At 34.7% G+C, this 22,943-nt stretch overlaps 1 protein-coding gene across 1 annotated transcript in view; it reads right to left on the bottom strand.

Moving 5' to 3' along the window:
* LRP1B (LDL receptor related protein 1B) overlaps positions 1–22,943 on the bottom strand; it is a 1,985,448-nt gene that overhangs the window by 1,000,349 nt on the left and 962,156 nt on the right. Inside the window, exon 7 of the mRNA XM_044242553.1 lies at positions 3,514–3,676. Coding sequence (XP_044098488.1) covers positions 3,514–3,676 — 163 coding nt within the window. The remainder of the gene's footprint in view (positions 1–3,513; positions 3,677–22,943) is intronic.

Genomic DNA, 22,943 nt, shown 5'->3' with positions numbered 1-22,943 from the left:
TATGCCTCTGAAGTTGTCTTCTAATAAAGAGAATTATGCAAAAAGATTTTGAAGGAAATTAAGTTTACATCCTTTTCAGGAAACATTTTTGTGGATATGTGTAGAGGATAGTTCTTCCACGAAAAGATAGGACTCACAATTTGTAACCTATAAAAATGTGAATATGGATGTTTGAAAATTAGGGGTACTTATGAATTACATACTCATGAATACATATTCTTCAAGATTCATACTTCCATGATGAGAACAAGAACACATAGTGGCATGTCTTTAGATACTTCCTAATGTCCAAACCTATAGCAAATTCAGAACTATCTGAATCAACAAACTAATAGATAACAGTTAGTTGTGGGGGTGTAGTCTATAGATTTAATTAACCCACAGTGGAGACTGAGGAGGTTAACAGACAAAGGTCAGCAACAATTCTGTCCTGTAACAGGTGAATAGTGAGTGTAGGCTCTCATTTGAAACTGAGACTTGCTGTAGGAGCCACTGAATAGAATTGAAAAACCTGTTATCTACCCCAAGGATCTCCCTGTTACAAAACCCCTTACATGAGCATGGGCAAACCTGCCTCATTTCTGGTTTCCCACATTCACAGAGCATCTTAGATTAGAATTTCATAAATCCATCCTATTCCCTGATAGCTGTTTACTTTGATTCTATCTCTAATTTTTTCAACTATGATTAGTTTTGCCAGCAGCAGGAATCCAGGTAGGTATTGGGGAAGTGTTTATTAACTATTAAATACTGTCAGTCACTCCTATGTGCATTCAACTCCGAGACTTGATCTTCACTCCTCTGCTTTCTGGCATTTGGCCTGCTCTTACAGAGAACAAAGATGATAACAGTCTTTTCCCTGGTTCCTTACATGGGGTCACAGATTCACAAATAAATCCTATAAACACTCTGCCATTCATGCTTTACAAGTTTAAAATCCACACTGTATAGAAAAATAGTATACATTATACTTAGAAAATATGCAATTCCTGATGTTTCTCTTGATTTCTCCTCTCCCTCAGTTTAGTGATCTCACATAACTCTAGAGAGTCTGGGTTTATACATCATACCACACATCTGCCAAAATACATTTTTCCCAAACTGCCAAACCAACTTCATTATCATTATTATAAGTAAACGTTAACAGTATAGTCAACTAAAAGATATTTTTTTCAATGCTGCTTTTGAAGAGGTAAGGCAAATCTCTTTCCATTTCTAAAGCTATTAAGGTCAAGCTCTAAGAATCAGGTCTGACTTTAAATTTATCCCAGTGTTTTCCAAAGTTACAAGAGAAAAAGCCAAAAATATATCATTCAACCCATACAATTAAGAAAAGGTAGGAGAAATTTCACTAGTGGCACGTGTCGCCTTTAGTAGGTCATGCAGAGTTGTTCTAGCCTTGACTATTCAAAATAGTCTGGAACAGGCCCAAAAGTAGAAGTTAAAGGAAAAACCTACTGTTCCTATCCTAGATAGTATTGTATTAATCCTAGCCAAATTTCTGATAATAAGAGAAAAGTAGGATATATTTTAAAGTATTCTATTTCAAACTGGTTTATATTTATAAAAGAGTGGATCTCTGCTGTCTCTGATTTCTACAATTCATGATTGAAAAACTGTTAGAGGCACAGAGCAAACTCAAACAAAAAATTCCAGAGAACCTATTGTGATAAATGATACATGACAAAATTACATTTAAACAGTTACTAGGCCCAAAGGCATCCTGCAGAGAATAAGCACAAACAATATGGGGGTTTTCTACTCCTAATTCCTTTGGTAAAAATGACAAAATATGGTTTTTTCATGTAATGACAGAAACAGGAAGCTTGAGAACATAAAATACATTGCTATTCAGAAAGGGAGATGGCATTTACATATATTTCAGGCTGACAGTTTTACTTAAAAGGGGTCTCTGGATCTTTGTTTTTAAGAATGGGGAAGGATAAGGTGGTAGAATGAGGGGAGAAATACAATAGCTTCACCTTTTAACATTTTTGACAGATAAGACTGTCTAAAGACTAATATGAAATGCAGTTAGCACATCCAGGGAAAAACGTGCAAGCAAATATATTTCTAAACAGAATTCCAAAAGAACGTTGTTAACATATTTGTAAATTTCCAATTCTTTCTTACTACCCTTATCCAACAACCCAAACAAATCAGTTTAAATACAACTTCTTTTACTAATGTCTTTTGAAGCATCGCTGCAGTCAGATTGAGTCAAGTAACCATCTGCTACAAATACAAATAGAGCTACATTCAAGAATTATATTACACAGCCTTCCTAGCAAAGTTCTTACATGCAAGCTGTTCTTGTCAAAATCAGAACCATTGTGATGATGCATCTTAATATTCAATCAGACTTTAAGTAAAGAGTGACAAAAGTCCACATATGGATGACAGCTGTTTCTTCAGTAAATATTTTCCCATTTATTGAATGGAGGCTTATGGCAGCTCAGGATATATTCCATCAGACATTTCAGCCTGAACTGCTTGGGGACAATTAAAACAGTAACAAGGATAAAATTTCCAGTTTTCAAATCTTTGCTACAACTTACATCTGAAAAAACAATATTTAAAAAAAAAACAATTAAAATTGTACGTCATGTCATTGATTTGAGAGTATCTGTGCACAATATTGACTGGAGAAACAACTGGATTTATGACTCTACATCTTTTTTGCCCTTTCCCCTCAGTAATGCCATAGTATTTGTAAAATTGAAACATAATTCCTATATGGATTTTCTAACCATATGAACAAACTTGATGGGAATTTAAACATTTGTGACTCTATTTTGACAAATTGTGAAATATTTAAAAAAGATTAATGAACCTATTAGCTAAAAGAAGGTCAGATAAGACATCTTTTTAACCAACAAAGAGGCTTGCAAAATTAAAAAACAAAACAAAACAAAATAAACAGAGAGAAAATAGATTCTGATAAATTCAGTAACTCCAAAATTAAATAGTATTTACATGTCAGTAGTTAGAGAGAAAAATAGCGGGTTTCAACTAAAAGATGACCTTAATGGTTTAGTATTGTCCTTGAACTTGTATTATGCCCCTTTTATAAATCCCAAATGTGTTGGATATGTTTGTTAACAGTACATCTTTCAAGGAGTATTTCTGAAGCTTGCTAACATCAAGGTATACTGCTAAGGGAACTCAAAAGTCTTCTCCCTTTAACCTAAAACTATCCTAATGCTCTTGTCTGATGACCCCAAAGCAGTTCTTAAGAGGGTAACAGGTTGTTTTTGCCTCAGATTAGATCAGCAATATTAATGTGTTAAGGAATTGCTATTTCCCAGGTTCTGCATGGTAAATTGTAACCCTTTTCTCCTCCTTGCAATGCAGATGTTGAAACTGACATTCAAAAATATTTTGAACCAATAGTCTTCTATTCCACAACTCCTGTAAGACATGGATCTCTTTTTTTTTATTTATTATATTTTTAATTGGTAACTATTTCAGATCAAACATTATAAAAAAGAAAAAAAAAAAAAAACTTCTTACCCTGCTATTGGATCTACTGCTATTGCCTTAGGATTATGAAGCTCCAGGTCAACCAGGGTGACACATACAGACCCATTGTAATTACAAACAAAGATCCGGTCACTGACATGGTCCACGAAATAGAGATTTCTGGTAAGCCAGTCAATCGCCATTTGTTGCACATCTGAAAAACACACATACAAAATCATTGAATTACAGGTACAAATTTAGTATCATAAGCCAAAGAGTATATAAATCTGTCCAGACCATCACAGAAGACATTTCAAAAGGAAATGCAGTTTTATGATTAAAACAAACAAACAAAAAAACCCTGCAAAGATAATTTTTTGCTATACCAAATAGCAAAATCACAAAATAAGTGATTTAATTATTCTGCAAAGTAATGACTACCTTTTGATACCTTTCTGCTTGTTATATAGGAATGAGAATGATTTAGGGAAATGGGTAAAGATTTTTGTCCTATTTCCTCCATTTATACAAAATAGTTTATTCAACCCAATGGTTCAATTACAGCTAAACTCTTTAGTAGTAATAAATCTAAGGGTGAGCCCATATTTTCAGATCCTCTTCCATTAAAAAAAAAAAAAAAAGGAGGGGGTGGAAATGGTGGAAAAGGAGATCTGTAAAATCTCTTTGTTTAAAAAAAAATATTGAAAGCAAAAAGAGGGGTGATATGTTTTTCAGTGGCATACACAGTTATTATAAAACAGCCCTGCTCAAAGATTAATTCTCTAGAAGAGTATTTTTAATAGTACCTTCTGTGATGAAGGAAACATTCTACATCCGTGTTGTCTAATCAAGTATCCATTAACCAAATATATCTAGTTGAATACTTAAAATGTGACTAGTGTGAATGGGAAACCAAATCTGTACTGATTTCATTTTAGTGATCTCAGATTTAAATTTAAATGATATAGTTAGTGGCTACAATGAATAGAGCAGCTCTAGGAGACTGTATCTGCGTTTGACTTGAATATCTTCTATTTGATCATACCTATGCCATGGTGGAATTTCATGCTGATTTATAGATATTTTTCTGGTAGAAAAGATAACTACAAAGGCTATGGTCGTACTGTCCTGTGAGGCATTAACCATTTTTATTCTTTCCTATAAATTTTATTTATATATTCTTTTTCTTTAAAATGTCTGCAAATATCTAATTCCACTAATGCTCTTAGATCTTCATTCAATACTGGGCTTGTTTCCTCAATAATTCATAAATAAATTCCTGGTTCATATTTATTCTTGAATTTTATGACAATCATGTTTTTATCTATTGGAAATTATACTTTGATACCTCCTTCTTCAAACTTACTACGGATCTATGATTCATTCACCAAGCAGTTTCTTTTTATAATCTGAACCTAAACATTCTTCCTACTCTGCTTCAAAATACTTCTTTAGTAACCTGCAGCTTCAGTGAATGATATCCTTTCTACAGAAAGACTAACGTAGATGCATGTGTCATTATTATCACTCTTAATGGTATATTGTCAAAGCCAGCACAGAAAGTAACAAGTTTGTGGGAATTTCTATCATGCCTTACAAGGACAAGCAGAAAGTGGATATTGCAATTCATTGGACACACGTTTTCAAGCTATCGATTACAGTTTTATTCCTGAATTGCACAGTCTTTATGGAAACATAACCATTTAAATATGTTCCACAAACTACATGCAGCTTTTTTCAACCAGCTCAGCAACCAGGATTTTTAAAAAGCTGAACTATTTCTCTGTCTCCAGAAATCTGCAAATGCATGCTTTTTTAAAAATTCTTTTTACATTATTATATCAACTACAGCACAAAACCCACTGTTTCAAATGTCATTTTAAATACCTTGTGTTCAGATAAAGTATGTGCCAGAGTCCATTCAATGGCCTATCCTTCATGCTAGGCATGCAGTTTGTGTAGACTATGCAATTGCAATTTCAGACAAAAGAGCTTTTTGACAGCATTCACACCTTTTTCCAACTCTTTATCATTAAAGAAAGATTCTCTGCTACTGAAACAATAGGTATTGTTAACAACCATCCAAGTTTGAAGCACAAAGGTCTCATTCAATAACCTAATAATTAGCCAAACACTCAGTAATTGTGGGTATTGGCTTTGTTTCCTTTTCTTATATTTGAGTTTGTCTAGTTTTAATGTAATCTTTTATTAAGATTGGAGAACTGAGGCAATCAGACAAAAAGTTCAAGTAAGGAAGCCAATAGATAGACAATAAGTAAATAAATTTGACTGAAATTATTTACTCATTTCAGGAGATAGATGAATCTTCCAGACAATGGATTGAGTATTTCATCTTAACTTTGTGGAAATATAACCAAGATCATAGGAAATTGTAATCATTTTATGACATTACAAAAAAATTCTGAATTTTTAGTTAGACCCTTATTACTTTACTATTACTAGAACAAAAATTCAAATATATTCCTGTTATTATGTTTCCTCATTGCTTTTCATTCATTTTTCAACTGAAGTCAACTGAATTTTTTCTTTTCTATTTCTTTTTTTTTTTTTTTTTGGAAATGGCTTTTATTATGGTTACTCAGAATTTTCTAATTGGCAAATATAAAGGTTACTATTCTACTCATAGCTACAATATATCAATATTGGTAAAATTTTAAATAATAATGAAAAAAACATTGAAAGCATTTTCAAACTTGTACATCATATAAGTAGTTAATAACAATTTTTTAAATAACAATGTTTTAAAACACAATATTTGTTGGGTCTAAAAACTTTTTAAAGTTATACCCAGTTAAAATAAAATGAAAAACTCAAGGAAAATGTGTTTTTTTTTTAACAAAAGGCAACTATTTATAATCTATAATTGGATACACACACATATACATTGCAACAGATTTTTCATCATGACACAAGGCAAATAATTAATTTCCAGAGTTGGTGAATACGGTACTGATTTTAAATCACTAAAATGTAATGTATACTAACTATTATGGACTGAATCGTATTTCCCCAAAATTCATTTGTTGAAGTCCTAACCTCCATTGCCTGAGAATGTGACTTTATTTGGAGATAATTCTTAAAGAGGTGACGCAATCAAGGCCATTAAATTGAGCCCTAATCTAATCTAGCCCATATCCTTATAAAATGAGATTAAGACATGCAAAGAGAGATAGCAGGAATTCCTATACATAGAGGAAAGGCTATTTGCAAGCAAGGAGTGGCCTCAGAGGAATTCAACCATTTGAAACTATGATCTAGAACCTCCTATCTTCAGAATCGTGAGAAAATGAATTTCAGTTGTTTAAGTCATCTAGTCTGTGGTATGCTAATGTGGCACTCTGACAAAATAACATACCTACTCAAGTATAATAGAGTTGTCCATGCTACAAAATTATTGAGAACAAAAGTCAAACTCTTTTTAAGAAAAAAATATAAAGGAATGTCTACATGTTCTGTCAATGTCATACTGAATCAGTGTTTGTTACACCTTAAAAAATCAGTGAATTTTCCTGAGTAATATACCTTTGTTTAACTTACAATTTAATACTAATCAGATTTCAGTCTCTTTGAATTTGTACATTGCTAATTTGCAAATAATTTATGTCCAATAGTGATGCAAATGATTTCCATCAGGTAGTAAAGATAACCCTAGTTTATTGTTTACTATGACATTAAATAGTTTTATATCTAACTTTACAATCTTAAATTAGCAAGTTTTTGCTTCATTGACTGTAAACACTTCAGTCTCTTCTGTATACCTTTGAACCAGATTTGCCATCCTTATCGTTCTCATCAGTGAGCTAAGTGACTCCTTAATACATATTCACTACATATTGGTATGAGTCACATTTTGAACTTTTTTGAAAGTTACACAATGACAAAATTTACTTCCTGCTCTCTTTTCAATTTATTTGCTATATAATCTTTAACTAGCCAGAGATGGAAAATGCAAATATCCACAAGAATGTGAAAGATAACATAAAAAAGCAAAATTTGTTTGAAGGAACTATGATAAAGCTAGAAGATAACCTGGAGTATACATCTACTTAAAAAGGCAGGCTTAATTCCAGTTGATTTTTTGGACTTCATAAAAATGCTTAATTATTTCAAAGGAGAACAAAATATAGTCTATTGCTGCCTACAAGAGCTTCATTTCATATCTAAAAACAGACAATGACTGAAAGTTAAGGAATGGGAAAAGATATTCCATGCAAATGGAAAGGAAGAAAGCTGAGGTGGAATGCTTTTATGAGGCCAAATAGACTGAACTAACTAACTAAAGAAATAAGTAAACAAAAACAACTACAACAACAAAAAGGGTTGCATCAAGAAATAAAGAAGGGTATTACATAATGATAAAGAGCAAAATTCAACAAGATATAACACTTGTAATATTAATGCACCCAACATAGGAACAACTAAATACATAAAGCAGATATTAAGAGATACAAAGAGAGAAATTAGTAGAAATACAATAATAGTAGGAGACTTTAATACTCCACTTGCATCAGTGGATGTCCAGACAGAAAATTAATAAAAAAACAATGTCCTTGAACAACACATTAGACCAAACAGACTTAACAGAATACTCCAAATAAATACAGCAGAATACATATTCTTCACAAGCGTTCATAAAATATTCTATAGGACAGATCACATAGCAGGCTATAAAACAAGTCTCAATAAATATAAGATGACTGAAATCATATCAAGTATCTTTGCTGACCATAACACTACAAAATTATAAATCAACTATAAGAAGAACATTAAAAGAAAAAGAAACAAATACAATACAAACAAGGAGACTAAAGAGCATGCTACTAAACAATCAATATGTCAATGAAGAAATTTTTTAAAAAGAAAAAAAATACTACCCAAAACAAATGAAAATGGAAACACAACTGTCCAAAATCTATGGGACACAGCAAAAAGAGTTCTAAGAGTGAAGTTTAGAGATACAGGTTTACTTCAAGAAATAGTAGAAAAAAAAAAATCCCTTCTAACTTTACATCTAAAGGAACTAGAAATAAAAGAACAAACAAAACCCCAAACCAGTAAAGGAAGGAAATAATCAAGATTAGAGCAGAAATAAATATAATAGAAACCAAAAGAAGAACCTCCCAAAAAGCCCTAAAATAAAACAAACAGACAGAAAGCAATCAGACAGATCAATAAAACCAAGAGCTGCTGGTTCATTGAAAAAAATCAATAAAATTGATAAACTTTAAGCCACATGACACATCAGAAAAAAAAAAGACTCAAACAATCGTAAATGAAAGAGAAATAATAACTAATACCACATAAATACAAAGGATTTTAAGAGATTATCATGAAAAATTATATGCAACAAATTGGTCAACCTAAGAAATAAATTCCCAGAAACAGACAGCCTCCCAAAAGTAATCAGGAAGAAATAGAAAATTTGACAGATCAATTCCCAGCAATGAATTTAAATCAGTAATAAAAAATACTCCCAAAAAACAGAAGTGCAGACTAGAAGCTTCTAGTCTACCAAACTACCAAAGCTTCTAGTCTACCAAAACTTTTAATGCCTTTTAAAGAACAGGCATTAAGTTCTTTTCAAACTATTCCAAAAAATAGAAGAGGAAGGAAACCTTTCAAAGTCATTCTTTGAGGCCAGCATTACCCTGATACCAAAACCAGATAAAGATATCATTCAAAAAGAAAATTACCAGCCAATATATCTGATGATCATAAAAGCAAAAATCCTCAAGAAAATATTGGCAAACCCAAAGCAACAATTCATTAAAAAATTATTCACTGCAATTGAGTGGGATTTATTCCTGCGATGTGAGGGTGGTTCAGTATTTGCAAATTAATCAAAGTGACACACTGCATCAACAAGAGGAAGGATAAAAACCATATGCTTATTTCAATAAGTGGAGAAAAAAACACTTAACAAAGTAGAGTATCCATTCATGATAAAACCCTCAAGATAGTAGGTTTAGAGGGAATATACCTCAACATAATAAAGGCCTTATAAGAAAAACCCACAGTTAATATCAAACTTAATGAGGGAAAAACAGATTTTTTCCAAAGTTAAGGAACAAAACAAGGGCATTCATTTTCACCCTCTTCTTCAATATAATACTGGAAATCCTAGCCATAGCAATCAGACAACAAAAAGAAGTGAAAGCCAAAATTGGTAGGTAAAAACAAACAAACAAACAAACAAAAAAACTTTCAATATTTGCAGATGAGAAGATACTATCTATAAATAAGTTAATTCAGTGAGGTTGTGGGATACAAAATCAATATAGCTCTGTTGCATTTCTGTAAACAAATAATGAAGCAGCAGAAATAGAAAGCAATACCATTTTAATTGCATCGAAAATAATAAAATACTTAACAAATTTAACCAAAGTATTGAAAGACATGTACTCTGAAAACTATAAAACACTAAGGAAAGAAATCAAAGGCAGAACAAAGAAACAGGAAGACTTTCCATGCTCATGGATTGAAAGAACAAACACTGTTAAAATATCTATACTACTCAAAACAATTTACATATTTGATTCATTCCCTATCAAAATATCAACAGCATTTTCTGCAGAACCAGAACAAACAACCCTAAAATTTGTATGGAAGCATCAAAGGCCCCAAAAAACACCCAAAGAAATCTTGAAAATGAAGAACAAAACTGGAGGTACCACAATCCCAGATTTCAATATATACTATAACTCTGTAATAATCAAAACAATATGGTACAGACACAAAAAGAGACACATAGATCAACGAAACAGAATGGAGAGCCCAGAAATGAGCCTATGATTATATGTTCAAGTAATCTTCAACAAAGGAGTCAAAAATAGGCAATGGGCAAGTCTCTTCAAAACAAATGAAATAAACAAAAACAAAAAGGATCTTCCTCCTTTGTGAGGAAAACTGGACAGCTACGGACAAAAGAATGAAACTGGACCACTTTATACATCATACATAAACTCAAAATGGATTAAGGACCTAAAACTGAGACCTAAAAGCATAAAAATCCTAGTACAGAGCATAGGCAGCATTTTCTTTGACATTGGCCATAGCAGCATTTTTTAAGATATGTACCCTGAAGTGAATGAAACAAGAAAAAATAACTATTTTGACTACATCAAAATAAAAAGCTCTGCACAGCAAAGAAAACAGTAAAACTAAAAGTAAAACTAAAGTAAAACTAAAAGACATCCTACTGGAGGGGAGAAGAGCTTTACAAATGACATAACTGATAAAGAATTAGTATTCAAAATATATAACTTATGCAACTCAGACCCAAGAAAAACCTAGACATAATCCAATTAAAAATGGGCATAAGACAGCAACAGATATTTCTCCAAAGAAGGCACACATATGACTAACAGTTACAGGAAAAGATGGTCATATCAATAATCATCAGCAAAATGTAAATCAGAATGGTTAAAATCAAGAACACAAGAAACAACAAGTGTTGGTAAGGATGTAGATAGAACAGAAAAATCTGTGTATTCTTTATTTATTTATTTATTTATTTTCCAATTTATTTATTTTCAGAAAAACATTATTCATTATTTTTCACCACACCCAGTGCTCCATGCAAGCCGTGCCCTCTATAATACCCACCACCTGGTACCCCCACCTCCCACCACCCCGCCACTTCAAACCCCTCAGACTGTTTTTCAGAGTCCATAGTCTCTCATGGTTCACCTCCCCTTCCAATTTACCCAAATTCCCTACTCCTCTCTAATGCCCCTTGTCCTCCATGCTATTTGTTATGCTCCACAAATAAGTGAAACCATATGATAATTGTATTCTTGATGGGAATGTAAACTGGTTCAACCACCATGGAAAACATTTTTAATTTTTTTTCCTCAAAAAATTAAAAATAAAATTACTATGTAATCCAATAATTCTACTACTGGGTATTTACCCAAAAAATGTGAAAACACTAATTCAAAAAGATATATGCACCCTTACATTTACTGAAGCACTATTTATAATAGCCAAATTATGAAAGCTGCCTAGTGTCCTAGTGTCCATTAAGCAGATGAATGCAGAAAAATGATGTAGTATGTGTTACAACACACACACACATACACACATACAATGGATTTCTACTCAGCAATAAAAAAAAGGATGAAATTCTTCCATTTACAACAACATGGGTGTACCTACAGATTGCAGTGCTAAGCAAAATAAGCCAGTCACAGAAAGACAAATACCATATGATTTCATTCATATGTGGAACTTAAGAAACAAAACAAACAAATAGACAAATACAAAGAATAAAGAGACAAACCAAAAAAGAGTCTTAACTATAAAGAACAAAGTGGTTATCAGAGGTAAGATGTTTAGGGGATAAGTAAAATAGGTGAAGGGGATTAAGAGTACACTTATCATTAGGAGCATTGAGTAATGTATAGAATTGTTGAATCACTACATTGTATACCTGAACCTAATATAACACTATATATTAACTACACTGGAATTAAAATTTAAAAAATAATAAAGTGGGTTTCTTGTAATTAAAAAAATGAAAAAGAAAAGAAAAATACAAGTTGTTCAAATTATTAAGGCAAAGTGAAAAAAAATTATTAAGGAAAAACTAAAACTGTTACTACTTTTAAATAACATAATATTATACATTAAAAAACTCTAAAGCTATTAGAGCTAATAAATGAATTCAGTAAAGTTGCATAATGCAAAACCAATAGATATATATCTATTGTATTTCTATATACTAATAATGAGCTATCAGAATAAGAAATTTAGGAAATTATCCCATTTATAATGACATTATAGAGTAAAATATGGAGGAATAAACTGAATGAACGAAGTCAAAGACTTATACTCTGAAAACGCTAAGACATTGATGATACAAGTTGATGACACAAATAATGGAAATATGAATTATATCCACAGGTTGGAAGAATTAATATTAAAATGTCTATACTATACATGCAATCTACATGTTCAATACAATCCCTATCCAACTACCAACATATATTTTCACAAAACTAGAATAAATAACCCTAAAATTTGTATGAAACCACAGAAAACACCAAATAGTCAAAGCAATCTTTGGAATGAAGACCAAAGCCACAGGTTGTCATGCTCCTGAATTTCAAACTATACTACAAAGCCATAGTAATCAAAACATTATGGTACTGGTACAAAAATAGGCCCAACAGGTCAATGGAACAGAATAGAGCCCAGAAATAAACCTATGCTTATATGGTCCATTAGTCTATAACAAAGGAGGCAAGAATACACAATGGAAAAAAAAGATAGTGTCTTCCATAAATGGTGTTGGGAGAACTAGACAGCTACATGTGAAAAAAGGAAAGTGGGCTAATTTCTAACATCATATACAAAAATAAACAAAATGGACTAAAGACTCAAAACTTGAAACCATAAAACAAGAAAAAATTAGGTAATAAGCTCTTTGACATTGGTCCTAGTGATACATATAATAACTCTCTATTGTCAGGCTAGCTAAATAAAAACAAAAATTAAAAACAAAACAAAACAAAACAAAACAAACAAACAAACAAAAGAGGGCTGGAGCCTAGATGTTGTTAGCAAGATGGCAGAGGAGAAGGAGACTGAAATATCAGGTTGCAGGAGTTCAACTAGTTAGTTATCAAGCCATTCTGAATGTCTACAAACGCAACAGATGATAGAAGAGAAGAAGAGCAGCAATTCTAGGAACAGAAAATTGACCACCTTCTGGAAGGTTGGAGCGTGGAGAAGTGAATCCAAAACCATGGGAAGATAGCCCTGTGGGGAGGGGCCAGCTCCTGGCAAATGATGGAGCAGCAGAGGAAAAATCAGAAATTTTAGAAGTCTGTTCCACTGAGAGACATAGCTCCAGAGGTTAAGCGGGGTGGAGACCTCATGGGCACAGTGTGGTCTCAGGACCCAGGAGGGTCAAGGAAAGAGTGGGGGTGTCTGAGTGTGGCAGAGCTCCCAGGTATTGGAGCGGGATAGCGTGCAGCAGAGATGGAGCCAAGGAGGGAGCTCTCAGCTCAGTGTTACCTTAAACTGTGATCCAAGGCACAGTAAGGCCACTGCTCTTTGAGCAGGGACCCCACAAGTGGCAGATCGGGAGAGACCTCCTGCTTCCTCCTATGGGCGGAGTGGTGCATGAGCACATGGCAGGAATCTGCTGGTTTTGGAGACTCCAAATTGGGCCCTGCGTCAGGGATAGAAATGCTTGGTTACAAGCTGGGTGAAATCAGAGTGTGGCTGGAGACCAGGGAGATGGGAGAGATTCACTGCTTTTTTCTGAGAGCATATTGAGTAGTGGGGCCCTGAGCTCTCAGCAACTATGGGGCCGGGAATCAGGAGGTCGCCAACTTCATTTTCTTCCTCCAATGCTATATGGAATGCGATCAGGGAACAAAAGCTATGGAGAGTGAACCTGAGCAGATTACTTAGTCTGGCCCCTGGCAAGGGCAGTGCAATTCCGCCTGTGGCAAAAACATTTGAGAATCACTGCAACAGTACCTTCCCCCAAAAATCATCAAGAACATCCAGCCAAGACCAAGTTTACCAATCAAGGAGAATAGCAGAACTCCAGAGATAGGGAAAATCATCCCATCATCCTTCAGTCTTTCGATTTTAATTTTTTAAAAGATTTTATTTATTTATTTGACAGATAGAGATCACAAGTAGGAAGAGAGGAAGGCAGAGAGAGAGAGAAAGGAGGAAGCAGGCTCCCTGCTGAGCTGAGAACCAGATATGGGACTTGATCCCAGGACCCTGGAATCATGACCCAAGCCAAAGGTAGAAGCATTAATCCACTGAGCCACCCAGGCACTCTCAATTTTAAGTCTTTTAAATTTTATTTTTTCTTATTCTATCTTTAAAATATTTTCCTCTTTCTTATTTTAATTTTTTTTACTTTTTTATCAATACCTTTTTAAAATTTTTTAAATTTTCATTGTTTTAGTCATATTTTATCCTTTCTTTTTACTTAACCTTATTTTTTTGTACACATATATTTGTTTTCCTTTAAAATTTTGCAATGCAATTTCTTCTAATAGATCAAATATACCCTAAGTCTAGCTCATGCCTTTTTCTAGTCTCCAGCAGCCACATCACATTCTTTCCCCCCTTTTTTTAACCAAATTCTTATCTTATCTGTTCCTTTTTTAGAATCTTTTTAAATTTTCCATCTTTGCAGTCATATTCCATCACTTCATTTTATTTATCCTTATTTTTTTATATACATAAGTTTTTCTTTCTTTAAAATTTTGGGAGGTAGATTTTTCTAACAGACCAAAATACACTCAAAATCAAGTGTGTGACTCTGCTCTAGTCATATATATATATATAATTTTTTTTTCCTTTTTTCCCCCTTTCTTCTACCCCACTTTTGGGTCTCTTCCGCTTTGGATAGCATATATTTTTCTGGGGTCATTGCTACCCTTTTAGTAATTTGTTCTCTCATTCATCTATTCTTATCTGGATAAAATGACAAGGTGGAAATACTCATCACACACACACAAAAAGAACAGGAAGCAGTACTGAAGGCTAGGGACCTAATCAATACCGTCACTAGTAATATATCAGAACAAGAGTTCAGAATGATGATTTTCAAGGTGCTAGCTGAGCTAAAAAAAAAAAAAAAAAAAAAAAGGCATGAAAGATATTAGAGAAAACCTTTCTGGAGAAATAAAATTCCTTTCTAGAGAAATAAAAGAAGTAAAATCTAACCAAGTTGATCAAAAAAGCTATTAATGATGTGTAATTAAAAATGGAAGCTCTTACTGCTAGGATAAATAAGGCAGAAAAGAGAATTAGTAATATACAGAAGACCACATGATGGAGAATAAAGAAACTGAGCAAAAAAGACAAACAACTACTGGGCCATGAGGGAAGAAGTCGAAAGATAAGGATAGCATAAGATGAAACAATATTAGAGTAACTGGAATTCCAGAAGAAGAAGAAAGAGAGAGAGCACACAAGGTATAGTGGAGCAAATATAGTAGAGAATTTCCCTAATACAGCAAAGGAAACCCGCATCGAAGTACAGGAAGCACAGAGAACCCCCCTCAAAAATCATTAAAAATAGGTCCAGACACAGTCATCTAATAGTAAAACTTTCAAGTCCTAGTGACAAAGAGAAAATCTTAAAAGCAGTTCAGGAACAAGAGGTCTATAGTGTACAATGATAGAAACATAGGATTGGCAGCAGACCTATCCATAGAGAACTGGCAGGCCAGAAAGGACTGGCATGATATTTTCTGAGCACTAAATGAGAAAAATATGCATCCAAGAATACTATATCCAGCTAGGCTGTCACTGAAAAGATAAAGATAAAAAGATAAAGATAAAAAGCTTTCAGGACAAGCAAACATTAAAAGAATTTGCAAATACCAAACCAACCCTACAGAAAATGTTGAAAAAGGTGAGAGAAGCAAAGAAAGAGCTTAAGTAACAAACCAGAAAAGAACAGAAACAACACACAGTAATAGTCACCTTACAGGCAAGGAAATAAAGGCTTTAAGTGACCAGTTGGACATCACAGATATGTTCAGAACATTCCATCCCAAATTAATAGAATACATATTCTTCTCTAGTCCACATGGAACATTCTCCAGAATAGATTATATCCTGGGTCACAAATCAGATCTCAACAAGTACCAAAAGACTGGGATCATTCCTTGCATATTTTCAGACTATAATGTTTTGAAACTAGAACTCAACCACATTTCCACATTGAGCTGGAAAGAACTCAAATACATAGAGGTTAAAGAGTATCCTAATAAAGAATGAATGGGTTAACCAGGAAATTAAAAAATAATTTAAAAAAATTCATGGAAATAAATGAAAATGAAAACACAACTGTTTCAAATCTTTGGGACATGGCAAAGGCAGTCCCAAGAGGGAAGTAGATAGCGATACAAGCCTTTCTCAAGAAACAAGAAAGGTCTCAGGTACACAACCCAACCCTACACCTAAAGGAGTGGAAGAACAGCAAAGAAAGCATAAACCCAGCAGGAGAAGAGAAATAATAAAGATCAGAGCAAAAATCAATGAAATAGAAACCAAAAAACAATAGAACAAATCAACGAAACTAGGAGCTGGTTCTTTGAAAGAATTAGTAAGATTGATAACCCCCTGGCCAGACTTATCATGAAGAAAAGAGAAAGGACCCAAATAAATAAAATCATGAATGAAAGAAAAGAGATCACAACCAACACCAAAGAAGACAAACAATTATAAGAACATATGAGCAAATGTATGCAACAAATTTGACAAACTGGAAGAAATGGATGCATTCCTAGAGACATATAAACTACCAAACCTGAATGAGGAAGAAATGGAAAACCTGAACAGACCCATAACTAGTAAAGAAATTGAAGCAGTCATCAAAAATCTCCCAACAAATAAGAGCCCAGGGTGAAATGGCTTCCCAGGGGAATTCTACCAAGCATTTAAAGAAGAATTGATACCTACCCTCCTGAAACTGTTCCAAAAAATAAAAATGAAAGGAAAACTTTCAAACTCATTTTATGAGGCCAGCATTACCTTGATCCCCAAACCAGACAAAGACCACACCATAAAGGAGAATTATAGACCAATATCCTTGATAAACATTGTTGCAAAAATTCTCACCAAAATACTAGTCAGTAAGATCCAACAGTATATTAAAAGGTTTATTCACCATGACCAAGTAGGATTTATTCCTGGGCTGCAAAGAAATCTGCGAATCAATCAATATGATATGATACATTAATAAAAGAAAGAAAAAGAACCATATGATACTCTCAACAGATGCTGAAAAAGCATTTGACAAAGTACACCATCCTTCTTGATCAAAACTCTTCACAGTGTAGCGACTGAGGGGACATAACCTCAATATCATAAAAGTCACCTATGAAATACCCACAACGAATTTCATTCTCAGTGAGGAAAAACAGAGCTTTTCCCCTAAGGTCAAGAACACAGCAGGGATGTCTACTATCACCACTACTATTCAACATAGTACTAGAAGTCCTATGGATGATAAGATACTTCATGTGGAAAACCCAGATGATTTCACTCCAAAACTGCTAGAACTCATACAGGAATTTAATAAAGGGTCAGGATATAAAATCAATGCACAGAAATCAGTTGTATTTCTATACACCAACAAGACAGAAGAAAGAGAAATTAAGGAGTCGATCCCATTTACAATTGCACCACAAACCATTAGATAACTAGGAGTGAACCTAACCAAAGAGCCAAAGAATCTGTACTCAGAAAAGTATAAAGTACTCATGAAAAAAATTGAGGAAGACACAAAGAAATGAAAAAATATTCCATGCTCATGGATTGGAAGAACAAATATTGCAAAAAATGTCTATGCTATGCAAAACAATCTACTCATGTAATGCAATCCCTATCAAAATACCATTTTTCCCCCAAAGAAATGGAAAAAGAGGGAGGAGTCAAGATGGCGGAGAAGTAGCAGGCTGAGACTACTTCCACTAGCAGGAGATCAGCTAGATAGCTTATCTAAAGATTGCAAACACCTACAAATCCATCGGCAGATTGAAGAGAAGAACAGCAATTCTAGAAACAGAAAAACAACCACTTTCTGAAAGGTATGACTGGTGGAGAAGTGAATCCAGAGCCATGGGAAGACAGACCCCGGGGGGAGGAGCTGGCTCCCTGCAAGTGGCGGAGCAACAAAGTCTGTTCCGCTGAGGGACATCGCTCCAGAGGCTAAACCGGGGTGAAGCCCACACGGGGGTCAGCGTGGCCTCAGGTCCCGCAGGGTCACAGAAGGATCGGGGGTGCCTGAGTGTTGCAGAGCTTACAGGTATTAGAACAGGGAAGCCAGCTACAGAGACAGAGCCAACAGTGAGCTCACAGCTCGGGGTTACCTTGAACCGGTCGCAGGCTCGGTGAGCTTGGAGTGCAGCCAGAGGTCAGGCAGATGGGAGTTACTGGGCGCTGTTCTCTGAGGGTGCACTGAGGAGTGGGGCCCCGGGCTCTTGGCTCCTCCAGAGTGGATACCAGGAGGCCGCCATTTGTATTCCCGTCCTCTGGAACTCTACAGAAAGTGATCAGGGAACAAAAGCTCCTGAAAGTAAACCTGAGCGGATTACACAGCCTGGCCTCTGGTAAAGGCGGTGCAATTCCGCCTGGGGCAAAGACACTTGAGAATCACTACAAAAGGCCCCTCCCTCAGAAGATCAACAAGAATCCAGCCAAGACCAAGTTCACCTACCGAAAAGTGCAGTTTCAATACCAAGGAGAACAGCAGAATTCCAGAGGAGGAGAAAGCAAAGCATGGAACTCATGGTTTTCTCCCCATGATTCTTAAGTCTTGCAGTTAATTTAATTTTTTTTCTTTTTCATTTTTTTCTCCTCTTCTGCTAATTTTTTTTTAACTTTTACCCTTTTCTTTTTTAACGTTTTTTAACTGGTTTATCTAATATATATATTTTTTTCTTTTTTATACTTTTATTTATTTGTTTGCTTTTTTAAATTCTTTTCTTTCTTTCTTTTCTTTCTTTCTGAACCTCTTTTTATCGGCTTCTCCCCTCTCACGATTTGGGATCTCTTCTGATTTGGTTAAAGCATATTTTCCTAGGGTTGATGCCACCCATTTAGTATTTTACTTGCTCCTTCATATACTCTTATCTGGAGAAAATGACAAGGTGGAAAAATTCACCACAAAAAAGAACAAGAGGCATACCGAAGGCTAGGGACATAATCAATACAGACATTGGCAATATGTCAGATCTAGAGTTCAGAATGACAATTCTCAAGGTTCTAGCTGGGCTCAAAAAAGGCATGAAATATTAGAGAAACCCTCTCGGGATATATAAAAGCCCTTTCTGGAGAAATAAGAGAACTAAAATCTAACCAAGTTGAAATCAAAAAAGCTATTAATGAAGTGCAATCAAAAATGCAGGCTCTCACTGCTAGGATAAATGAGGCAGAAGAAAGAATTAGCAATATAGAAGACCAAGTGACAGAAAATAAAGAAGCTGAGCAAAAAAGGGACTACAGAACCACGAGGGGAGAATTCGAGAGGTAAGTGACACCATAAACGAAACAACATTAGAATAATTGGGATTCCAGAAGAAGAAGAAAGAGAGAGAGGAGCAGAAGTTATACTGGAGAGAATTATTGGAGACAATTTTCCCAATATAGCAAAGGGAGCGAGCATCAAAATTCAGGAGGTGCAGAGAACACCCCTCAAAATCAATAAGAATAGGTGCACAGTCCGTCATCTAATAGTAAAATTTACAAGTCTTAGTGACAAAGAGAAAATCCTAAAAGCAGCCCAAGAAAAGAAGTCTGTAACATACAATGGTAAAAATATTAGATTGGCAGGAGACTTATCCACAGAGACCTGGCAGGCCAGAAAGAGCTGGCATGATTTATTCAGAGCACTAAACTAGAAGAACATGCAGCCAAGAATACTATATCCAGCTAGGCTATCATTGAAAATAGAAGGAGAGATTAAAAGCTGCCAGGACAAACAAAAACTGAAAGAATTTGCAAACACCAAACCAGCTCTACAGGAAATATTGAAAGGGGTCCTCTAAGCGAAGAGAGAGCCTACAAGTGGTAGATCAGAAAGGAACAGAAACAATATACAGTAACAGTCACCTTACAGGCAATACAATGGCACTAAACTCATATCTCTCAATAGTTACCCTGAATGTTAATGGGCTAAATGTCCCAATCAAAAGACACAGTGTATCAGAATGGATAAAAAAACAAAACCCATCAATATGTTGCCTCCAAGAAACTCATTTTAAGTCGAAGACACCTCCATATTTAAAGTGAGGGGGTGGGGGGCGCCTGGGTGGCTCAGTGGGTTAAGCCACTGCCTTCGGCTCAGGTCATGATCTCGGGGTCCTGGGATCGAGTCCCGCATCAGGATCTCTGCTCAGCACGGAGCCTGCTTCCTCCTCTCTCTCTCTGCCTGCCTCTCTGCCTACTTGTGATCTCTCTCTGTCGAGTAAATAAATAAAATCTTTTAAAAAAAAATAAAAAAAAATAAAGTGAGGGGGTGGAAAAGAATTTACCATACTAATAGACATGAGAAAAAAGCTGGGGTGGCAATCCTTATATCAGATCAATTAGATTTTGAGCTAAAGACTATAGTAAGAGATGAGGAAGGACACTACATCATACTCAAAGGGTCTTTCCAACAAGAAGATCTAACAATTTTAAATTTCTACGCCACCAAAGTGGGATCAGCCAACTATATAAACCAATTAATAACAAAATCAAAGAAACACATCAACAATAATACAATAATAGTAGGGGACTTTAACACTCCCCTCACGGAAATGGACAGATCATCCAAGCAAAAGATCAACAAGGAAATAAAGGCCTTAAATGACACACTGGACCAGATGGACATCACAGATATATTCAGAACATTTCATCCCAAAGCAACAGAATACACATTCTTCTCTAGTGCACATGGAATATTCTTCAGAATAGATCACATCCTCTGTCCTAAATCAGGTGTCAACCAGTATCAAAAGATTGGGATCATTCCCTGCATATTTTCAGACCACAATGCTCTGAAGCTAGAACTCAACCACAAGAGGAAGTTTGGAAAGAACCCAAATATATGGAGTATAAACAGCATCGTTCTAAAGAATCAGTGGGCCAACCAGGAAATTAAAGAAGAATTTAAAAAATTCATGGAAACAAATGATAATGAAAGCACAACGGTTCAAAATCTGTGGGACACAACAAAGGTGGTCCTGAGAGGAAAATATATAGCGGTACAAGACTTTCTCAAGAAACAAGAAAGGTCTCAGGTACACTACCTAACCCTACACCTAAAGGAGCTGGAGAAAGAACAAGAAGGAAACCCTAAACCCAGCAGAAGAAGAGAAATCATAAATATTAGAGCATAAATCAATTAAATAGAAACCAAAAAACTATAGAACAAATCAACGAAAATAGGAGCTGGTTCTTTGAAAGAATTAATAAAATTGATAAACCCCTGGTCAGACTTATCAAAAAGAAAAGAGAAAGAACCCAAATAAATAAAATCATGAATGAAAGAGGAGAGAGCACAACTAACAACTAAGAAATACAAACAATTATAAGAACATACTATGAACAACTCTATGCCAACAAATTTGACAATCTGGAAGTAATGGATGCATTCCTAGAAACATATAAACTACCACAACTGAACCAGGAAGAAATAGAAAGCCTGAACAGACCCATAATCAGGAAGGAGATTGAAACAGTCATTAAAAATCTCCAAACAAACAAAAGCCAAGGGCCAGACGACTTCCTAGGGGAATTCTACCAAATATTTAAAGAACTAATTCCTATTCTTCTGAAACTGTTCCAAAAAATAGAAATGGAAGGAAAACTTCCGAACTCATTTTATGAGGCCAACATCACCTTGATCCCAAAACCAGGCAAGGATCCCATCAAAAAAGAGAACTACAGACCAATATTCTTGATGAACACAGATGTGAAAATTCTCACCAAAATACTAGCCAGTAGGATTCAACAGGTACATTAAAAGGATTTATTCACCATGACCAAGTGGGATTTATTCCAGGGCTGCAAGGTTGGTTCAACATCCACAAATCAATCAATGTGATGCAACACATCAATAAAATAAAAAACAAGAACCATATGATTCTCTCAATAGATGCTGAAAAAGCATTTGACAAAGTACAGCATCCCTTCCTGATCAAAACTCTTCAAAGTGTAGGGATAGAGAGCACATACCTCAATATTATCCATTTATGAAAAACCATTTATGAAAAACCCACCACAAATATCATTCTCAATGGAGAAAAACTGAGAGCTTTTCCACTAAGGTCAGGAAAACGGCAGGGATGTCCATTATCACCACTCTTATTCAACACAGTGCTAGAAGTCCTAGCCTCAGCAATCAGACAACAAAGAGAAATTAAAGGCATCCAAATCGGCAAAGAAGAAGTCAAACTATCACTCTTCGTAAATGATATGATACTATATGTGGAAAACCCAAAAGACTCCACTCCAAAACTGCTAGAACTTGTATAGGAATTCAGTCAAGTGTCAGGATATAAAATCAATGCACAGAAATAAGTTGCATTTCTCTACACCAACAACAAAACAGAAGAAAGAGAAATTAAGGAGACAATCCCGAGTCAATCCCATTTACAATTGCACCCAAAACCATAAGATACCTAGGAATAAAGCTAACCAAAGAGGCACAGAATCTATACTCAGAAAACTATAAAGTACTCATGAAAGAAATTGAGGAAGACACAAAGAAATGGAAAAATGTTCCATGCATCTGGATTAGAACAAATATTGTGAAAATGTCTATGCTACCTAAAGCAATCTGCACATTTAATGCAATTCCTATCAAAGTGCCATCCATCTTTTTCAAAGAAATGGAACAAATAATCCTAAAATTTATATGGAACCAGAAAAGACCTAGAATAGCCAAAGGAGTATTGAAAAAGAAAGCCAAAGTTGGTGGCATC

Source organism: Neovison vison, chromosome 3 (assembly GCF_020171115.1).
Source record: "Neovison vison isolate M4711 chromosome 3, ASM_NN_V1, whole genome shotgun sequence".
Lineage (NCBI taxonomy): Eukaryota > Metazoa > Chordata > Mammalia > Carnivora > Mustelidae > Neogale > Neogale vison.
This window is presented reverse-complemented; position numbering and strand designations above follow the sequence as displayed.